At 38.4% G+C, this 19,338-nt stretch overlaps 1 protein-coding gene across 1 annotated transcript; it reads right to left on the bottom strand.

Annotated features, from left to right (window-relative positions):
* Nucleotides 1–17,459: 17,459 nt before the first annotated feature.
* LOC104771119 (mavicyanin) lies at nucleotides 17,460–19,066 on the bottom strand. Its single transcript, XM_087504238.1, has 2 exons — nucleotides 18,737–19,066; nucleotides 17,460–18,013 (listed from the first exon to the last, which is right to left on the bottom strand). The coding sequence occupies exons 1-2, from the start codon at nucleotides 18,900–18,902 to the stop codon at nucleotides 17,613–17,615; spliced, it is 567 nt and encodes a 188-aa protein (XP_087360364.1). The 5' UTR covers nucleotides 18,903–19,066; the 3' UTR covers nucleotides 17,460–17,612.
* Between the last annotated feature and the right edge of the window lie 272 nt (nucleotides 19,067–19,338).

The following is a 19,338-nucleotide window of genomic DNA, read 5'->3' on the forward strand; positions in this document are numbered from 1 at the left end:
GCTTTATGTTCTAATTTTCACTGTCATATCGGTAAATAATTGGGACATGAATGAAAAACTTTAAAAAGTGAAGTATAGCTTAAGCGAAATCGGACCAAATCCAAGAGTAAAGAAGATTCATACCAGAGATGACTGCTCTGTAAAAAGACTGCTGATTTAGCTCATCTCCATCAGAAAATTGAAGCTGGCGGAGGATCTTGATAGTCTCTTCACTGAAATTCTTCTCCGGGAATGACTTCCACATCCTTAGCCAAAGTTAATTAAACGAAACACTAATTCAAGCCATAAGCATAAAGAAAGAAGAATAAAAGAAGAACAAGAGAAGAAAAAAAAAGCATAACTCTCTCAACAAGCGTGTGAAGAAGATGAGCATAATAATTCTCTATTTCCATATCTTTCTCACTTATGGAGGCGTGTGAAGAAGACGACACGGAGACACGTCTGACGTCTCTCCTTCTTTTGTAACCTAAGCTACTTCCAACTGGGCTTAAAACAATTCACCTACGGCCCGTTCTGCAACTCTACACAAAGAACATGTCCAAAACCATTGACGACTTAGGTTGATTTATTCTGTTTTTGTTTCCCAAATCCAAACCGATTCTTCTCTCAATTAGTTTGAGAAAAAACACAGAGATATAACTAATTGACACAAAAACAGAATAAATAAACACAGAGATATAACTAATTGACACAAAAAAAAAAAAAAAAAGAATAAATAAACACAGAGATATAACAAATCAATTTGACAATTTGCCTAAGATACAAAATAACTAAATAAATTACTGACAGGTTCTTTGAATAGATCCGAGATATCTTTATAAGAGTTGACACGCTTGTTGAGAACAAGAGAAGAAACAAAGCAAGCAGAACACTCCGTTAAGCAAAGCAACACACATAACTCAAAAACTAGATATCTTTATTCCTGCGGCTGCAACCATGAAAAATTTATTGAACTCGGACGTAATCAACAGACTTATTAATCAAACCAAAAAGACTGTCTATTCTTCATCCAAAACTGTTCGGCATCAAAAGTTTAAGCATATCTACGACGACTTGTTCCCTTTTTTTATAGGGATGAAGCTGTCCATGTCCATAACAAATCCTCGTGTCGTTTAAATCGAATTCATGTTTAACATGTCTTTTTACGATTTGACTTTGTTTGATGTTTATTTATTATGTGTCTAAGTGTTCTCTTGTTCTGTTTGTTCAACGTATAATAACAAGTATCATATTATATTATGTGTCTGTGTTCTCAACTTGATGTAGCACATCCTTTTCGTATCACATAAGCTTCTAGAGTTCTCTGTTTTCTTTATTGTTTTTGTTAGTTTTCTATTTTGTTGTTGATATTTCTATTTCTTTTAGGTTTTTCTTTTTAGTTTGACGTAGCTGCTCTATAAATAAAACCTCTAATGCTTGTAAAGAGGATCATCCTTGAATTGAATTAATAAAGAGTTATCTGATAAATATGAGTTTTGCAAAGAAGCGTCACCTCTGTTTTTGTGTAGCAAAACAGAGTTTTTCCTCTGCTTTTCATGAAGAAAACAGAGAACCCTTGTTCCTTTAGCTTCCCGGGAACGTAGAAACAAGTCCTTTTTTTCTTTCTTGCTTCCGCTCCATCACAACTTCTACGGTTACGTTAACGTAAAAATGACATGTAAAAAATATATAGCTATTGAACTAACATAGTATCTGTCATTTTTGTTGTTGTGTATGTTTTAGCACTTTTTTATGTGACGGTGTGTTAATCATCCGGTTGGTTGTGTTTGTAGGTGTTACTTTTATTACAACTATAGTTCTTTGTTTGTTTTTTGTTTCTTCTCTTCGTTGACGAGTCAAGTGTTCTTTATTAGCTCTTTGTGGTCTACGTGTTAGTGTTCTTTATTAGTGTTCTTTATTAGTGCTCCATCACAACTTCTACGGTTACGTTAACGTAAAAATGACATGTAAAAAAAATTATAGCTGTTGAACTAACATAGTTTCTGTCATTTTTGTTGTTGTGTATGTTTAAGCACTTTTTTATGTGACGGTGTGTTAATCATCCGGTTGGTTGTGTTTGTAGGTTTTAGTTTTTTTTTACAACTATAGTTCTTTGTTTGTTTGTTTTTTCTTCTCTTCGTTTACGGTTAACTACGGTTACGTTAACGACGAGTCAAGTGTTCTTTATTAGCTCTTTGTGGTCTACGTGTTAGTGTTTTTATTAGTGTTCTTTATTAGCTTATTATAACACTATAGTTCTTTGTGTTTTTTAGCTTATTATAACACTACACTTCTCCACTAATCTGTTTAATTTTCTATGGTTAGAACTTTATTCATATATTGATTTTTTTTGTAGGTGCTAGCTTATTTTTTCGAGATATATGCGCAAGAACTATACACAAAGATGGTGTTGTGATGCTGCAAAATAATATCTGTATGGTTCTTTGTAATTTGGAGAAGATATTTCCACCATCCTTTTTTGATGTTATGGAGCATTTGGTGATTCACTTGCCACATGAAGCTAGTCTTGGCGGACCTGTGCAGTTTAGATGGATGTATTGTTTTGAACGATACATGGGCCATCTAAAGAAAAAAGTAAAAAATAAGGCAAAAGTAGAAGGATCGATTGTTGAACAATACATCAACGAAGAAATTTCTACTTTTTGTACTTATTACTTTGAACCACACATAAAGACAAAACATCGAACAGGAGATCGACACTATGATGAAGGTAATCAAGACGATACTCATGAGTTTGATGGAATTCCAGATATATTTTCTCAGGCAGGGAGGGGCAGTGGTAAAGAAATACAGATATGGCTCCAAGATAGAGATTATCATATTGCACATACATATATTTTGCAGAACTGCGATCAATTAAGATCATTTGAAAGGTACGTAAAAATAATATACACATATGTACTTTATATATTAGTAGATTGAGTGTCATAAATCATAATTTTTTTTTCATGAATTTATATTTATATAAGTTATTTGATGAGAGCATGATTGCGACTAATCCTAGGATTACTGAAAACAATTTAACCGAGCTTAGAGAAAAAACATATTCAAGCTGGTTACAAAAACATGTAAGTGTTTTTTTAAATAAAATAAAATAAATATGTGCATGCATCTTTGATAAGCTTATATTATACATGATTTTTTTTGTAAGCTTAAAATATGTGCATGTATCGTGGTTGTTGAATATACATCATTTTTTTTCTAAAACAGGTGGAAGATACCTTGAACAATAATTCATATCCAAATTGGTTGTTGAGTCTCGCTCATGGTCCAATGGTTCAAGTTACTAGTTGGCCAATGTATTTTTGTCGTGGATATATGTTTCACACATATGATCATGGGAAAGACAAAAAGAATGCCAATTATGGAGTTTGTGTGAAAGGTGTAACACCTTCCAGCTCAAGTGAAGAAGCTGCTGAGTTTTATGGAGTATTGAAAGAGATTTATGAGCTGCATTATCCAGGACCAGTTGATCTTAAAGTCGTGGTTTTCAAATGTGATTGGTATGATTCAACCATTGGGAAAGGTATACGAAAAAATAAGTCAGGGATCATTGATATTAATGCTAAAAGGCATTATCAAAAGTACGATCCTTTTGTTTTGGCTTCACAAGCAGATCAGGTATGTTATGTTCCATATCCAAGAATGACTCAGCCGAAAAAGATCAACAATGGGAAGCAGCAATTACGATACAGCCAAGAGGAAAAGTATTGGTCAACCAAAATCTGGATTTCACTGCACTGCAACATGATAACACTAATTCTGTTGTCCAATCTGATTCATTGCACATTGAGACACTATTATATCCAGATGGTCAACCAGAAGATCTTGATGATCCAATACTAGAAGAAGAAGTTAGATCAGACGCTGAAGATGGGAATTCTGATATCGAATTAACTACTGACGACGAATGTGAGTAACAATTTTCAGATTATTTTATGTCATTTTAACTCTTTTGGAAAAATTTGTATTTTCAGCTCTCTCTTTTTTCCATTATTGAAACTATTTTATTATTTAATTGGAGTAACAAAAGTGGTAATAACTATGTCACAATTTATGACTAAACACAAAGGTAACTAAAATAGTGACTAATTTTGACTACGTAGTTACAAAATATTTGTAACTAAAAGTGACGTAAATATAGTCACAAAAACCGTATAATTTAGTTACCTTATTTAGTTACAAATCCGTATTTATATATGTGACTAAATATTTTGTAACAAATTCGACACAAATAGAGACCAAAATCAGTTACCTTTAAGTCGGTCACAATATTATAACTAAACAGTGACATATATATGACCGTTTTAAATACGTCACATTTTCGTATCTAAATCGTCATAATATTATGACGGAACATATGGTCACAATTTTTCCGTCACAATATTCACTTTTTCTTGTAGTGGTGCTTTAGATCGGAGTTATGTGTTTGTGGCTGAGTTATGTTATGCTTTATGTATGAGTTTGTTTTATGTTATGGCTGATTTATGTTATGATTTACTTATGAACTATAACAGATGTCGATGGTGATTATTTCTTCTGAAGAACAAGCAAGGGATTACCCCCCAAGACTATATGCTAAAATAGAGTCTAGAGATATAAACACATATTTCAGGATGAAAGAATTCCCTCATATTAGGGAATCAATAGGACTGGATGCGTGGGATGAAACGAAGAAAGTACCAATTGGAATAATCTCTAAGCTAGTTGATAGCCAATTCGTCTGGTCTGGTAAGGTTGTTCATTTCCTACTATGTAACCAGTTAAGGGTAAATAAGAAGGAGCTTTGGTTTGTGGTCGGCGGTCAACCTATCAGGTTTGGGTTGAATGAATTTCATTATCTGACGGGTTAAACATAGACCCAATGCCTACTGAACAGTTTGAACTTGAAGAGGAACACAAAAAGTTCTTCCGACTTTTGAAAGTGCCTGGTGGGGCAGGTCCAACGCTACTTGAACTCAGGGAAGCATTAAAAGTGTGTCGGGGATGGTTTAACCTTGATCATCGTAAATGGTTAGGGCTGTTGCTTCTTCAAAACATTGGACTTTATGGTTTGCATCATAACTCTAGAATTCCATATGAAAGTGCCAAAAGAGTTTTTGATGATGAAGCAATAAAGACGTATCCGTGGGGTCGGTCAGCATTTGAAGCTCTTGTTGATTCCATAAAGATGTTGAACCCTACGGGAAAGTCGTACACCCTTAGCGGGTTTACACCCGTGTTACAGGTTTGGGTGTATAAGTCCATCAAATGCTTTGGAGAACGGTTTGGGAATGCATCAGCTGAAGATGGTGGCATACCGATGCTTCAATGGGGTGGAAACCGTACACGTTCATCGCTGGAAACCGCAATTGCTGAAGAGATCAAAGCGCTTGGTGAGGTAAGGTTTATATCTGGTTGAGTGATTGTTTAGTAATGGATGAGTATGATTAGTTATGGCTGAGTTATTGTTTAGTAACGGCTGAGTTATGTTTTATTAATGGCTGATTTATGCTTTAGTGTTGGCTGAGTTATGTTTTAGTAATGACTGATTTATGCTTTAGTCTTGTCTGAGTTAAAACTTACTGATGGGTTTCATAATCTCTTATGTTACAGCTGCGTGTGATTAATATGGTTATGAAGGAAAATGGCTGCGAGCTATTTCATTCGTGGCCAGAAGAAGAAGACAACCCAGCAATCGATCGCCTGATCGAAGACATACATCTGAATACGTTTGTTAAAGGTTTTTGGGATGTTAAGGGGAGTGATAAGAAGAAAAAGAAAAAGAAAGCTGAAGCAGTTGTTGAGTCTGAATCTCCTCCCGCAAAGAAGCGGAAAGTTCAGAAGATGAAAGTTTCCAACAGTCAGGAAACTAGTGAAGGAGTTGCACAGGAGAGGAAGAAGAAAGAAAAAAAGGTAAGTGAGGAGGAAGATGTTGGGGAAGATGATCTCTACGAATTGATCTCTAAGTTATACACAAGGTTTGACACCGTTGATAGGAACATTGAAAATGTATCGGCGAATCTGGAGAAGAAGATGGATGAAAGGATTGAAACCAGGCTTGGATCTTTTGAGACGGACCTCAAACAGATGAAAGAGCTCGTGCTTCCAAAGAGCACGACTGACCAGACTTTAAAAATGGGACAAGAACTAAATAACCTGGGACATGGACAGGAACTGCAGACATCAAAAGGTCCACCAAAAGTTCCGGTAATGTCTGGTTTATCTTTGTTTTATGGCTGATTTTTCAGAATGTTTAGGCTGAGTTATTATAATTTTAATTGTCTTTGCTATGATATACAGGAAAAGAACTCTTTGACTTCTCCTAAGAAGTCTCCAGATGCTAAGAAACCAGCTGATACGAAAACAGGGCCTTCCACGAGGAGAAATGCCAAAGAGTTAGAGGCGTCAGAGAAGGCCAAAGAGTTAGAGGCGGGAGAGCCGGTAATGTCTGGTTTATCTTTGTTTTATGGCTGATTTTTCAGAATGTTTAGGCTGAGTTATTATAATTTTAATTGTCTTCGCTATGATATACAGGAAAAGAACTCTTTGACTTCTCCTAAGAAGTCTCCAGCTGCTAAGAAACCAGCTGATACGAAAACAGGGCCTTCCACGAGGAGAAATGCCAAAGAGTTAGAGGCGTCAGAGAAGGCCAAAGAGTTAGAGGCGGGAGAGAAGGTAATGTCTGATTTATCTTTGTTTTATGGCTGATTTTTCAGAATGTTTAGGCTGAGTTATTATAATTTTAATATACAGGAAAAGAACTATTTGACTTCTCCAGATGCTAAGAAGTCTCCAGCTACTAAGAGACCATCTGATACGAAAACACGGCCTTCCACAAGGAGAAATGTTAAAGAGTTAGAGGCGGCAGAGGAGGCCAAAGAGTTAGAGGCGGCAGAGAAGGCCAAAGAAGTAGCTGCGTTAAAGAAGCCCACAGAAGTAGCTGCGGCAAAGCAGGCAAAAGAAGTAGCTGCGGCTGGAGGTAGAGGTGGAGGTAGAGGTAGAGGTAGAGGTAGAGGTAGAGGTAGAGGTAGAGGTAGGGCGCCTAAAAATCCTACTGCTGATGTTGTGGCTGCTGGTGTTAAGCCGTTGAATCTTGTACTACCTGGAGGTTCAGAAGCTGGTGCAGAAGCTGGTGCAGAAGATATTACAGACGAGTATTTTGCTGAAGCCGACTCACTTGAACCTGAATCTGAGGATGATGAGGAGGAAAAGATTAGGCTTGATAGAATTAAAGCTTTAAGGCTGGAGAGTGTTAAGCTGTCAGCGGATGGGAGTGCATTGAATACACAACAAGATCATCCAAGCTGGATTTTCCCTAATATTGGAGACAACGGACTGACGTGCATGAGGAAGAACTGTTCACCTGGACCTGGAATATATGATCCTCTGGCACCTGTTGATCCGGTCAAGGTTCAGAAACTTTTTGAGCACCTAAAGAAAGCCGAGTATGACCCTTTAGACCCTTTTGCTTAACAAGTTAATAACAGCTTGTTAACATTATATTAATTTGTGTTTATTTGTTTGTTAGGAATATCCCGTTAGGCAAAGGCGGAATGGAAATTGAATTTTATAGGGTGCTAATCACCGAACGAAAGGACTGGCCAGAGAAGCCAGAAGAATATGGTAGATATGGGTGGCTTACTGATGAAGTAAGTTTATCTTAATGTCTTAGTTATTGTTGTCGTTGTCTGACTTATATTACATTATGGCTGCGTTGTTGTTTACTACTCAGTTTTCTGTTGTACAGCACTTGGGCGCATTTATGAGAGTCCTTAGGTGTAGGTACAAACGAGATCCCTTCCCATTCCACAACAAACGCATTGCGTTTATAGACCCGTGGTTCACCAGTGAAATGGTTCACCGTCATTATCCGATGTTCATGTCCGCACCCAAGTTTTTTACAATGACTGGCAATTGTTATGAAGAATTAGTTAAAGGTTTGATTCCATCAGACGAACAAACTAATTTGAAGTGGATAGAAGATGTGGATCACCTGTATATTGCTCCACAAACTAGAGGCGATCATTGGGTGGCGCTGCACGTGGATCTCAACAGAAGGCATATTGATTGCTATGATAGCATCGTGGGACAAGTAACCGGAGAGAGTGAGCTTAGAATGCTGAATGCTTGTTGGGCGTTTACGCGGATGATTCCAGCAATGATGAACGCGAACGTTCCTCACGAAATTCGTACACCTACTTACAAACAGTTTACCTTCAGGAGGAGGACAGTCTCCAAGGTCCCGCAAAACGTACAGGTTGGTGGTTGTGGCGTGTACGCTTTAAAGTTTATAGAATGTCTAGCGCTTGGTGTGTCTTTCGATGGAATCTGTGATCAAAACATCCAGGGTATACGTGTTAAAATGGCAGCAGAAATCTTCGATGAGTCACATGATTTTATGAATCAGTTCACGTAAAAAACATTTGTATTTCTTTTGGTAGGTAGGACTTGCACTTTGGATATGTAAAAAAACCTTTGGATTTCTTTTGGTAGGAATTGTACTTGAATAAACATATATGTTATGGCTGAGTTATATATTTCGAATGGCTGGGTTATCTACTTCGTACGGATGAGTGAGTTATGGCTGAGTTGTGTACTTGGTACGGCTTCATTTAGTCTTTCGTGCCGTGCCTCGATATTACTAAAAATGTTGTTGGGGAAGCCCAAACAATAATTCTGTGCCTGCTCAGATCCACACGCGTAATCAATTTATACAGTTAGTTTTTTCACAATATATTATACAAAATAATTAAAAAATTGAACTCAAAATTCGAATAAAAAATCTTAAAATTCCGACAAAGTGACTAAGTGATGGCTGAGTTATTGAATTACACGGCTGACTTATAAAATATTTGTAAATTTACATTATTATAACTCAACATTTAAATGTAAAATTGAATTATGAATATTACAATTATTATAACCAATAAAAAGTAATAATTATAGAGAAAGATTGATTTTTACACATTTTCACCAAGGATGTGTAAAACATACAACACATGACGTTTAGGGGTTAGGGTTAGGGTTAGGGTTGGGGTTTAGGGTTTGAGATGTAGGGTTCAGATTATTTGATTTTTGGATTTGGTTCTAATGTGTTTTAATGTGTATGGTTTAAGGTGGTAATATGGATATAATATTATTATTATCCGAATATATCCGAAATATTAAGGTGGAAAATTTATTTTATCGGTCGGTTCGGTTAAGTCGGTTATTTAGTCATTCTAATTTGAGGGTTGGCTGAGATATCGTCTATTGACGGCTGAGTTATAATTAATCAGCGAGATTCTCGGGACGCAGCGAAAATCTCGCAGCACTCTGATTGGTGGATTCAGCGGCGGTTACTTCCCATAATTCCGTACAAATAGGTTTGAGAGCCTGAGAGATTGAAATATTCCAACCTCCACAACTTTCCAAGATATAGAGAGAAAGAGACGGTGACTACTCGATCTGCGAGGCTGAGACGGGCTCGGGAAAGGATAGCCGCGTCGGCGAGCGGTTCCAGCCGAACTGAAACGTCGAATAATCTCTCCGCCCAAGAGGGCGTGGAAATGTTCCGCGTTCGCGCACCTGTTCCGCATGTCGATATGACGGGTGCAGAAGGGAGCCTCGTATGTCAGGAACTCCGAAGGTATCGAGCTCGCCGCTATAGGCTGGGGGCTTACCTTATGGCGAGACGCCGTAGATTGGCCGAAGTCTGTCGGCTTTATCGTTTGGACGGGACTATTCGGGTCCTGAACGAAATAATCGCCGAAGGTTTCTTCTTGGAGAAGTGGCGTATGACCGGGCTGCTCGCCGCGCATGCGGCGTGCCAAGAGCTGGTGGCGAGTATGGAGGTGCCAGTCCTTTTTGAGGCTGACTGTCAACCTCTCGAAGATACCGCGCACCCGTTTACTGTGGATATCTGGGCCTACCGGGCTTCCATAGAGAGATTAAGGCGGTACGCCAATTTCCTGGAGTCGGCCGGCCCAATTTTCTGTGAGAGGCACTTGGTCGAGGGTCCGTGTTCCTTTTTGGAAGACTTGGCGTCAAGAGGCGTCGAAGTTCCGAGGGAGAGATTGGAGACCCTAAGGCAAGCTCGTCAGTTCTGGCGAACCAAACTGGACAAGGTAACGGTGGAGGAACCGCTAGCAGACGATCTATCAGGTCCACGGCCTCCACTTCGTCTGTAGCATTTTCGCCAGCGCGTCATATTTCTTTTCCAAATACAAGATCATTTCTTCTTGAATCTCGATGCGCTTCTTGGATGCATCCAAGTCCTGCTTCATCTCATTCTTCTCCTCCTGAATAACCCTAAACTCTTCGCGCACTGTATCAGTCTATTTATTACCTCTCAACTACAAATAGAACCAAGTGTCTGAGTTATAATATTCCCGTTACTTTAGTCTATTACCTCTCAACTACAAACTAGAATAAAATTATTTTTTTCAACATTATGTCCGCGCTAGCACCCAAGATGCCGGATCTCCCCAACGACGTTTTCATCAAAATTGTTTCTCTTGTTGCAGAAAATGCTGCAGAATATGGTGGATGGACCGCACTTGGCTCTATTTTAAGGGCTGGTCGTAGGGGGAAAAATGCAGTATACAGTGATGAAGTTCTAAAGACAGCTGCTATATATTGCCTTTGTACTGATCCATCAGAAATCAACACATCCAATGCCCCTGATGGTAGCCTCCAAAATGAAGGGCGGCACAGGCCTTTCTTCGTCAAATTCTTTGACGCCGGCAACCCCATTGCCATTTACTTCGAAAGGCTAAGGGTTGTGGCTGAGGATAGAGATATCCAGCGTGGGATTGATATTCTCAGTCGTATTGTACCGGCCGAGGGTTATGCCACCTTAGCATGTGGGGTACTAAGTATTTGTCAAGGGAATGAGGATATGGCCGTCCATTACCTCCAGCTGTTTGATGCAAATCATTATCCTCTGAAGTCTTCGGATGCCATTGTAACCGGTAATTATTTTCTGGATGATTTATCTCGTTATAAGACGGCCCGGAAAAACTCATACTCAGCCTCCCATCGCTATCCTGACAGCCCGTCACTCCCTAAACCCGTTTGTGCTGTGATGTGTTGTTTGTATTATGATTTCCATTCTCTCCGCTATGGAGACTATGAAATCATGTGCGAAAACTGTTACTTTCTGTGGTTGTCCCTCAAAGTCTCGGAGATCCTTTAGGGTTTCCAGCAGTGATTTTTAGTTTTACCTTATCAATTTGTGACTCTAATTTCTGTTTATTTTAAAATAATTGTTTTCCATTTATTCGTATAGTTTCCCATCTTTTTCATGTATTAAACGTCCCTTTTTTTCTTCGGCTAATTCTATGTATCCACCTTTCATGCTTCCACATTTTAGTATCTACTCTCATGTATTGGCTGAGTTATAGTTTTACGGGAACACGAAAGGTCACGTCGATTCATGTGACGGCTGAGTTATAGTGAATAACGGATGAGTTATCAAAATGAACAATCTATATGGCTGAGTTATCAAAAGAAAGGTCGCGTCTATTATTAGGTTAACTTGCCAAAATATTGCTTAACGGCTGAGTTATAGCTTTACGGGAAAACGAAAGATATAGTCGATTCATGTCATGGTTGAGTTATAGTGAGTTATGACTGAGTTATCAAAAAAGACAATATGAAAACAAACGACTGATATATATGGCGGAGTTATCAAAAGAAATGTTTTTGTAATTATTAGGTTAACTTGCCAAAATATTGCTTAACGGCTGAGTTATAGCTTTACGGGAAAACGAAAGACGCGCTTCATTAAATGTGTTGCACGGTCTTTTATAGTTATTCTCGGGACACAGCGGAATTTTCGCTGCAGTCTGATTGGTGGACTCAGCGGCGGTTACATCCCATGACTCTATATAAATAGGGATGAAGAATGGGGGAATAAATCATTCTAACTTCCACCAGCGTAAGAAATAGAAGGATGCCAGCAAGAACTCGATCCGCATTGCTGAGACAGGCCCAGGAAAGGATAGCCGCCGCATCCGGAAATCGGGAGCCGGAAAATCCCATTCCACAGGAGGTAGGAGAGACGTCCCGATCTCGTGAGGTCGCTCCGAACTCAAATACTGTCGACCCTGGTGTGTCTCCCCTTCAGCTAGAACTCTGAGAGTACCGAGCTTGGCGAAAGAGGATGGGCGCGTATATTCGGGTGCTTCGGTTGAAACTTGACCAGCTCCATCGTTTTTACCGTTTAGAGGGAACCATTCTAGTCCTGGAAGACCTTATCGTCGAAGGTTACTTCTTGGCACACTGGCGAATGGTCCGTCTACTTGATGAGCACAAGGCGTGCAAAGAACTGGTCAATCAGATGGATGTACCCGATCTCCCGAAAGGCGATCGCGAACCCCTGAGGGAAACCGCCTTCCCGTTCGTGACGGATGTCTGGGCCTATTGAGCTTGCTTGACTAGGTTAATCCGATACGTCAATTTCCTGGAGTTGTCGGGTGAAGCCTTCCGCGAGCGCCATCTTCTTGAAGGCCCATGTGCCTTTATATAGGACATGATGTCCAGAGGCTCTGGATTGCCAATGGAAAGGCTAGAGGCCTTACAACGGGTACGAGATTTCTGTCGAATTGCGGTGAACGAACTCGCAGTGGAGGAACCATTGGAGACTGACATATCTGGCCCAGCTCCCGTTCTGCGATTGCAGGACGGTCCAGAACGCTAGAGGGTTGGTGGCGAAACTTTTCGATCGGGCTCCCCCGACCAGAGATCTCTCGTTTAGGCGTTGTTATTATATATATTTTTTGTTGTTGTTTGGATGAAGTGTAATGGAAACTAATCAAAATGATTTTAGCGAAGTTTAATGTCATGGCTGAGTTATAAAATTTACGGCTGAGTTATAGCTTTTACGGGAAAACGAAATATATAGTCGATTCATGTCATGACTGAGTTATCAAAGAAACAATATGAAAACAAACGGCTGATTTATACGACTGATTATATGGCTGAGTTATAGTTTATTACAGGACGAAATATCTCGTCGATTCATGTGATGGCTGAGTTATAGTGTGTTATGGCTGAGTTATACTACTTGACAGATGAGTAATACCACAAAATAAAGTAATAATACTTTGACATATGAGTAATAACACAAAATAAACTATAGAGCACAAGTTTTCACATTGTGCCCAACTTGCTTACATCGCGAACATGCGTGTTGCTTCCTAGGGCGTTTATTTTCAGTGGCAACTTCCAAAGATGATTTAATCCTCCGCTTCTTTGGTCTTCCTGGCTGGTTCACAAAAATCGGAGTCAAGCACTTCTGATTATCTACAACTTCAGGAGCAGGGAATGATTCATCTGGAGGCATGATTGAACCAGCCCATCCGTTAACCAAATCGACACTCCTAAATTTCGTATCGCACATGGATATACGAGACACATCCATATGCTCTGCAGCTGCGATTGCATGGATGCATGGTATTTTCTCGTGGTCGAAACGACGGCATGTGCAACTTTTTATTTCTAAATTTACAACATGCAAAGATGATCCATATTTCACTTCAACACGTACAGCATCAATCGTTTGTACCTCCATAAGTCTTGCTCCGGTGACACGGTCCTATAAGGGAGTAGAACAAAAAACAAAAACGTTTTAGGCTGAGTTATGAAAGCAATTATGGCTGAGTTATTAAAACAACAATGGATGAGTTATGGAAACTATAATGGTAATGGCTGAGATAAGGAAACAATTACGGCAGAGATATGGTAACTGTTACGGCTGAGTTATCAACATTGACGACTGACTTATGTAAAATTACCTGTAATAGTTTCTCAACACCTCGAGTGAGCGTTGTTTGCTGTGATTTCGCATCCTCTCTCCGTTCAGAAAACCATCTGGTCATCATATCCCGTATCGATTCTAGAAGTTCAAGTATGGGAAGACTTCTAGCATTTGACAGTGCATGGTTCATTGATTCTGCAATATTCGTTGTCATTAAATTGTACCTTTCACCCGGGAAATGAACACGCGCCCACATTCGGACACCAGCTCGTTGGAGGTATCCATGTAGTTCGGGATGACGTGCTTTAATCTCATTGAAAGCCTCATTAAAATCAGTTAGCCTAAAACACTTTGCCGCTTTTTTCACCAGAGGGAACAAATGTTTTCCTTTGAACTTCACCAAGATGTTCTTATACAAATGGTAAGTGCAAATTCCACGTGAAGCCAACGGATACACTTGATGAATCGCTTTCCCTATTGACTGATGTCTGTCGGAGATTATCGCAAGATCCTTTTCGTCTGGAATGGCAACTTTGAGTTGTGTAAAGAACCAACGCCAAGACTCATCATTTTCAGTGTCAACAACAGCGAAAGCTAATGGGAAAATTTGAAAGTTACCATCCTGAGCTAGGGCTTTTAGAAGTATCCCTTTGTAACTACCATGGAGAAACGTTCCGTCGACAACAACAACTTTGCGCATGAAAGTAAACCCAGCAATACTCGCACCAAAAGCAATAAAAACATATTTGAATCTATCTTCATCACCTATTTGAAGACGCGTGACTGTACCCAGATTTTCCCTTTTTAACTTGAATATGTAAGAAGGCAACTCGCTAAAACTTTCCTCAGGAGTTCCCTGATGGATCTGCCTTGCATTCAGCAGCGTTCGATATGCCTTCCAATAACCCATCTGTCGACACCAACAAATTAATAAATCAGCCATAATATATAAATAACTCAGCCGATACATTCGAATAAGTCAGCCTTAAATAATCAATAAATGAGCCGTAAAATGTAAATAACTCAGTCTATACATACCTATAACTCAGCCATTGTTATCAATAAGTAACTAAGCCTATACATACCTATAACTTAACCATTATTATCAATAAGTCAGTCGAAACATAGTAATTACCTTTAGACTAAATTGCTTATTGAAAATGACTCCGACACTTTTAGGTTTAACATCCGGACCAAGATCACCAAGATAGTCCCTGTAAAGACCTGCCAGTACATCAGCTGTTGATTGACGGCATCTAGTAGAACGTTCCGTCACAGAACATGTGTGTTCCGAATCGTATACACGAACATGAAAATCCGGGTCATCCCCTTGTACAGATGCACAAACTCTCCAAAGACATCCTTTAACCCAACACCTAAAAACCACTTGTCTCGGATTTGAGACTGGTACATTAAAATCAAATCCATCCCTAACCGAAATAAGTTTCACGTGATTCCTGAACTGCTTTTTGCTACTGTATCGTTGTCCTACAGCAATTTTTAGCGTTGACACCTCCAACCTAATAGCCTCCGGATTCATCTTCGATCCGGCAAAGTTATCATCTCTATGAGCTTTCTTCTGAGGAGGCGGAGTAGGTGGGTCTTCCACTGTACTCTGAGGCTCGCCCAATACAGAAAACTTATCGTCATCAGATGACTTACCATCGGAGTCGTCGAAAACATCAAATCGGGTTGAAAATTCATCGTCTTCTTCTTCGTCAGATGCTACTTCGACAGCTTCTTCTTCGTTTTCTTTGTCAACAATCTTACCATAATCAAAACAAGTGCCTTCAAATCCCCCACCGCACACTTCGTATGTAGATTCTGCTTTCGAGTCTCTGCTTCGCCGAATCATACTTCCTCTAGCTCCACTAGTTTCTGTAGACTCTTTCGCCGAAAACTCTACACAGAGACGTAGCTGATTGGTTTTCCATAGCCCCAAAAAACATTGCAACTGTCGATCATTGGAGACAAAAACTGGTGGAGTATCATGCGCCATATGTTTCATTGCCCTGTTCGAGAACATGTAGCTCAGCTTTAGCTCATGTCTAAACGAGTCCAATCCGTAGTCTTCAAGAACAAGCTTAACAAGCTTGTCGTATGTTGTGCCTCCATCTATCTGCACAACTATACACCCTCTCTCGTCGGAGTTAAATACATATCTCTGTGTCTTTATCCAATTACCGGACACAACTAGTACCGGTACTGGATCCATGAAATATAATGAAGAACAAGGTGGAGAAGAACAAAAGTAGAAAAACAAGGTGTGAAGAAGAAAGTGAAGAAGAAGTAGAAGAACAAGGTGAATAAGAAGGTAAATAGTTCACTTATTAACCAGTTGAAGAACCAGAGTCGAACGACGTTTCGTATTTCCAGAGTCGAATGCTGACATGGATGCTGCATCCGACGTGACAAATCAGCCATGAAACAATACAATAACAAAACCTAACTAAAACTCAGCCACAACACGAAAAACATTACAGTAATTAAAAAGCAAAAAAAATTGCTGCCAAACTCAGCCGCTTCATGAACTGAAAATATGTAACTCAGCCGTACAATTTTGGTACAAATTATTTTGTATGTCCATACAATTGTAGTTGGTAATGATGCAGTAGATAACAATATGGTGAGCCAAGAAAATTGATGAAAGAACATTTTATATAAGAACTTATATAACACATTTGGCTATTTCATGAACGCTCTCTCACTAATAAATAAATTTAAAACTTTTATTCTACATCTCTCTTTCTATATCTCAAAAATGATCAACAACATTAAAAATTGTCAAAAAAAAATCAAATCATCGGCTAATTAGGTTAAAAGTACACACATTTATAATTATTAACTTTTTAATTGATTATCGGATCAAACCTAGTGGGTAATTAAATCCTAGATATTAATTTCTCTTTGTGATTTTTTTAGGTTTTCAACTTATATCTTCCTCCGTCTCGCCATCACTTTTTTCCCAGGATCATAAAAGCTTAGGCATGAATCAAACTCATCGCCTTTTTCCAATGCATCTTGCAAAAGATGAAGTTTCATCCCAACCTGATGCCATTGTCTTTTTGCTTGTTTGTAAGACTTTGAGAACATGCCCGCCATTTACTTGATGTGATCTGATTAACCATGTGGAAAGGAGAACCATAAGTCAGTACTTATGCTAAAAAAATAAAAATAAATTATAACTACATTTTAAATAAACTTAATCAAACTTAAAAGAAAAAATAAAATTTATCCAGCAATGTATTATTATATGATTAGTAAAATCGGGTACTATATATTTTTATCTAAACTAAAAAAAATTAACAAGAGTAAGACATAAATGAATTTTACTAATTTTCTTTCATAATAACATCATTTAAAATTTGAATATAAATTTAGAGTTGTTAAATTTTTAAAAATCATCAATATGTGATGTAGCACAAGTAATGATCTAGTTTCGTTATATATTGTAAATTTAGAGTTTCATATTTCTACATGTGTAAGATAGCCAAGATGACACTAACTTAGAGAATTTGTATGTTCTTTTTTATGTGTTTTAAGGGAAATTGTAGAACAGAAAACAAAGAGGAAAAAAAAGGAAAATAGAAACCAATCATATTATGCAACCACATGATCGATCCTAGCCACATTTTTTTTTTCTCCAAACAGGTTTGTATTATAACTCAAATTCAAATTTGAAAATATATCTCTGGGAGTTATAGACGAGGGGAATAAATAGAAATGAAAACTAGCATTGTTAACGAATTAAATCGGTAGTATATATTATTGACGGGGCCATCTTCACATTTTGAATCATTGGAAGAAAGAAGAACAACTTGGGAGAATGATATGTAAACAAAACAAAAACCTTATATGCAACGGCGCCAATGTATGTATATAGTCCTAATTAAGAAGCAAAATTTCCAAAGACCAAAGAGACTAGGAGAGCTGCCATGGCCACAACTCGACCCACCGCTACACTCGGGAGAGAAGCACTGAGGTTAGGAGAAGGGCCCGGGACTCCGGCTGCAGGAATAGTAGTAGTCAACGGAGGAGGAGAGGAGGATGAGGTTGGTGGCTCAGAGACTGGTGTGGAGGAGGCAGGGAGGAGGACGTTGAGGTCAAGTTTCTGACCCGCGAGGCAATGGCCGGGAACGCCGCAAAAGAAGAAATGGTGGCCGTGGTTGGTCAGTGTGATTGAGTCGTTTCCGGTGGTGAAGGTGGAGATTGGGTTTGAGCTGTTGCAGCTTCTGTACATTGGGTGCGTCACTCTCATTACGTTGTGGAATTGTGGGTTGTACTCGAACACTGTCAAAATCAAATTAGTTTTCGTTTTATTTATACGTGTGTATATTGTCTTAACGATCAATGACAATATGCTCATGTCTATGTTTGTATATTCTTATCATATTCATTTATCGATGACAATTCGGCTACGCCAGTCTAAAATTAGTACGGATTTAGAGATAGTTAAGTTTGACTCTAGATTGAAATAGTTTACTATAAAACGATAAATCTGATAGAACTGACTTACAAAGGACAAATTAACATTATATCATGGTCCGAAAAATCATTACAAGAAAAAAAAAACCACTTTAGCCTTCTGTAATTAACCATGTATTCTTTCTAAAATTTAACATTTAAACGAAAAAAATAATCATAACATAGTTTGGCCCGTAAACTTTTATTATAGTTTTTATATCTAAATTTCTCAATAAGAAGTTAATCAAGAACCCTATTTTTAAAGTCAGCTTCAAACTAATATTGTAATAATAACCATTTATACTTTTATATGATGAAATCATGAAAACATCAAAAATGACACTTTTGTATAGAGAGATATATGATATTTATGAGTTAAAAAAAAAAGTCATAATGATTAGTGCGTGAGTGGTACTCTTTTAAAATACTTTACACCTAAAGCGTACGCACTAGTTAAGAATTAAGATTGCTGGAGGGGCCCCAATTTCCGAAATAAGTATTACATTCAAGATCTGCTCATGGTCATGGTAAGAAGATTAAGGAACTTACAAACAGTATCACCAATGTGGAAAGTTTTGGTAGACGCCCATAGCTTGTAGTCTACGTTGGCTATGGTTGTCCAGCCTGCTGAGTCGCCGACTTTGTATACCGCCGCTCCACTCAGCCGTCCCATCACCACCAAACACACCAGAGCCGAAACTATCATCGCCGCCATCGATCTACTCTCTCTATATCTCTCTCACTATCTTCTTCTTCTTTGGTCGAGAGCCCCCACAAGGTCGTTTCCTTTTAATTTCTCTTTCTTTTATTTGTCTGCGTGTATATATATACAAGGAGATATGTGAATGTGAGTGGTACGTGCGTATGTATGAGGAGGTCACTTGCTCTTTATTGGTTAGTTGGCTAATTTGAAGAAAGGAGTGTCTAAAAAGCAAAATACCGACAAAGATTGCTTACTTTACTTGTTAATCTTTTATTAATATATATATATATACTAGATTAGGACCCACCCGATGTCCGGATTTAGAGTTTTTAAAATAAAATAAAATTTAACAATTAATATAATGTAAATATTTTTAGTAAGTAAAAACTATCTATAAAAGTAAATAGATACATTGAGATGTCTAATGTGATATCTGGTGTAAAAAGTG

Source organism: Camelina sativa, chromosome 20, assembly GCF_030686135.1.
Source record: "Camelina sativa cultivar CO46 ecotype springtype chromosome 20, ASM3068613v1".
In the NCBI taxonomy this organism is placed as follows: Eukaryota; Viridiplantae; Streptophyta; class Magnoliopsida; order Brassicales; family Brassicaceae; genus Camelina; species Camelina sativa.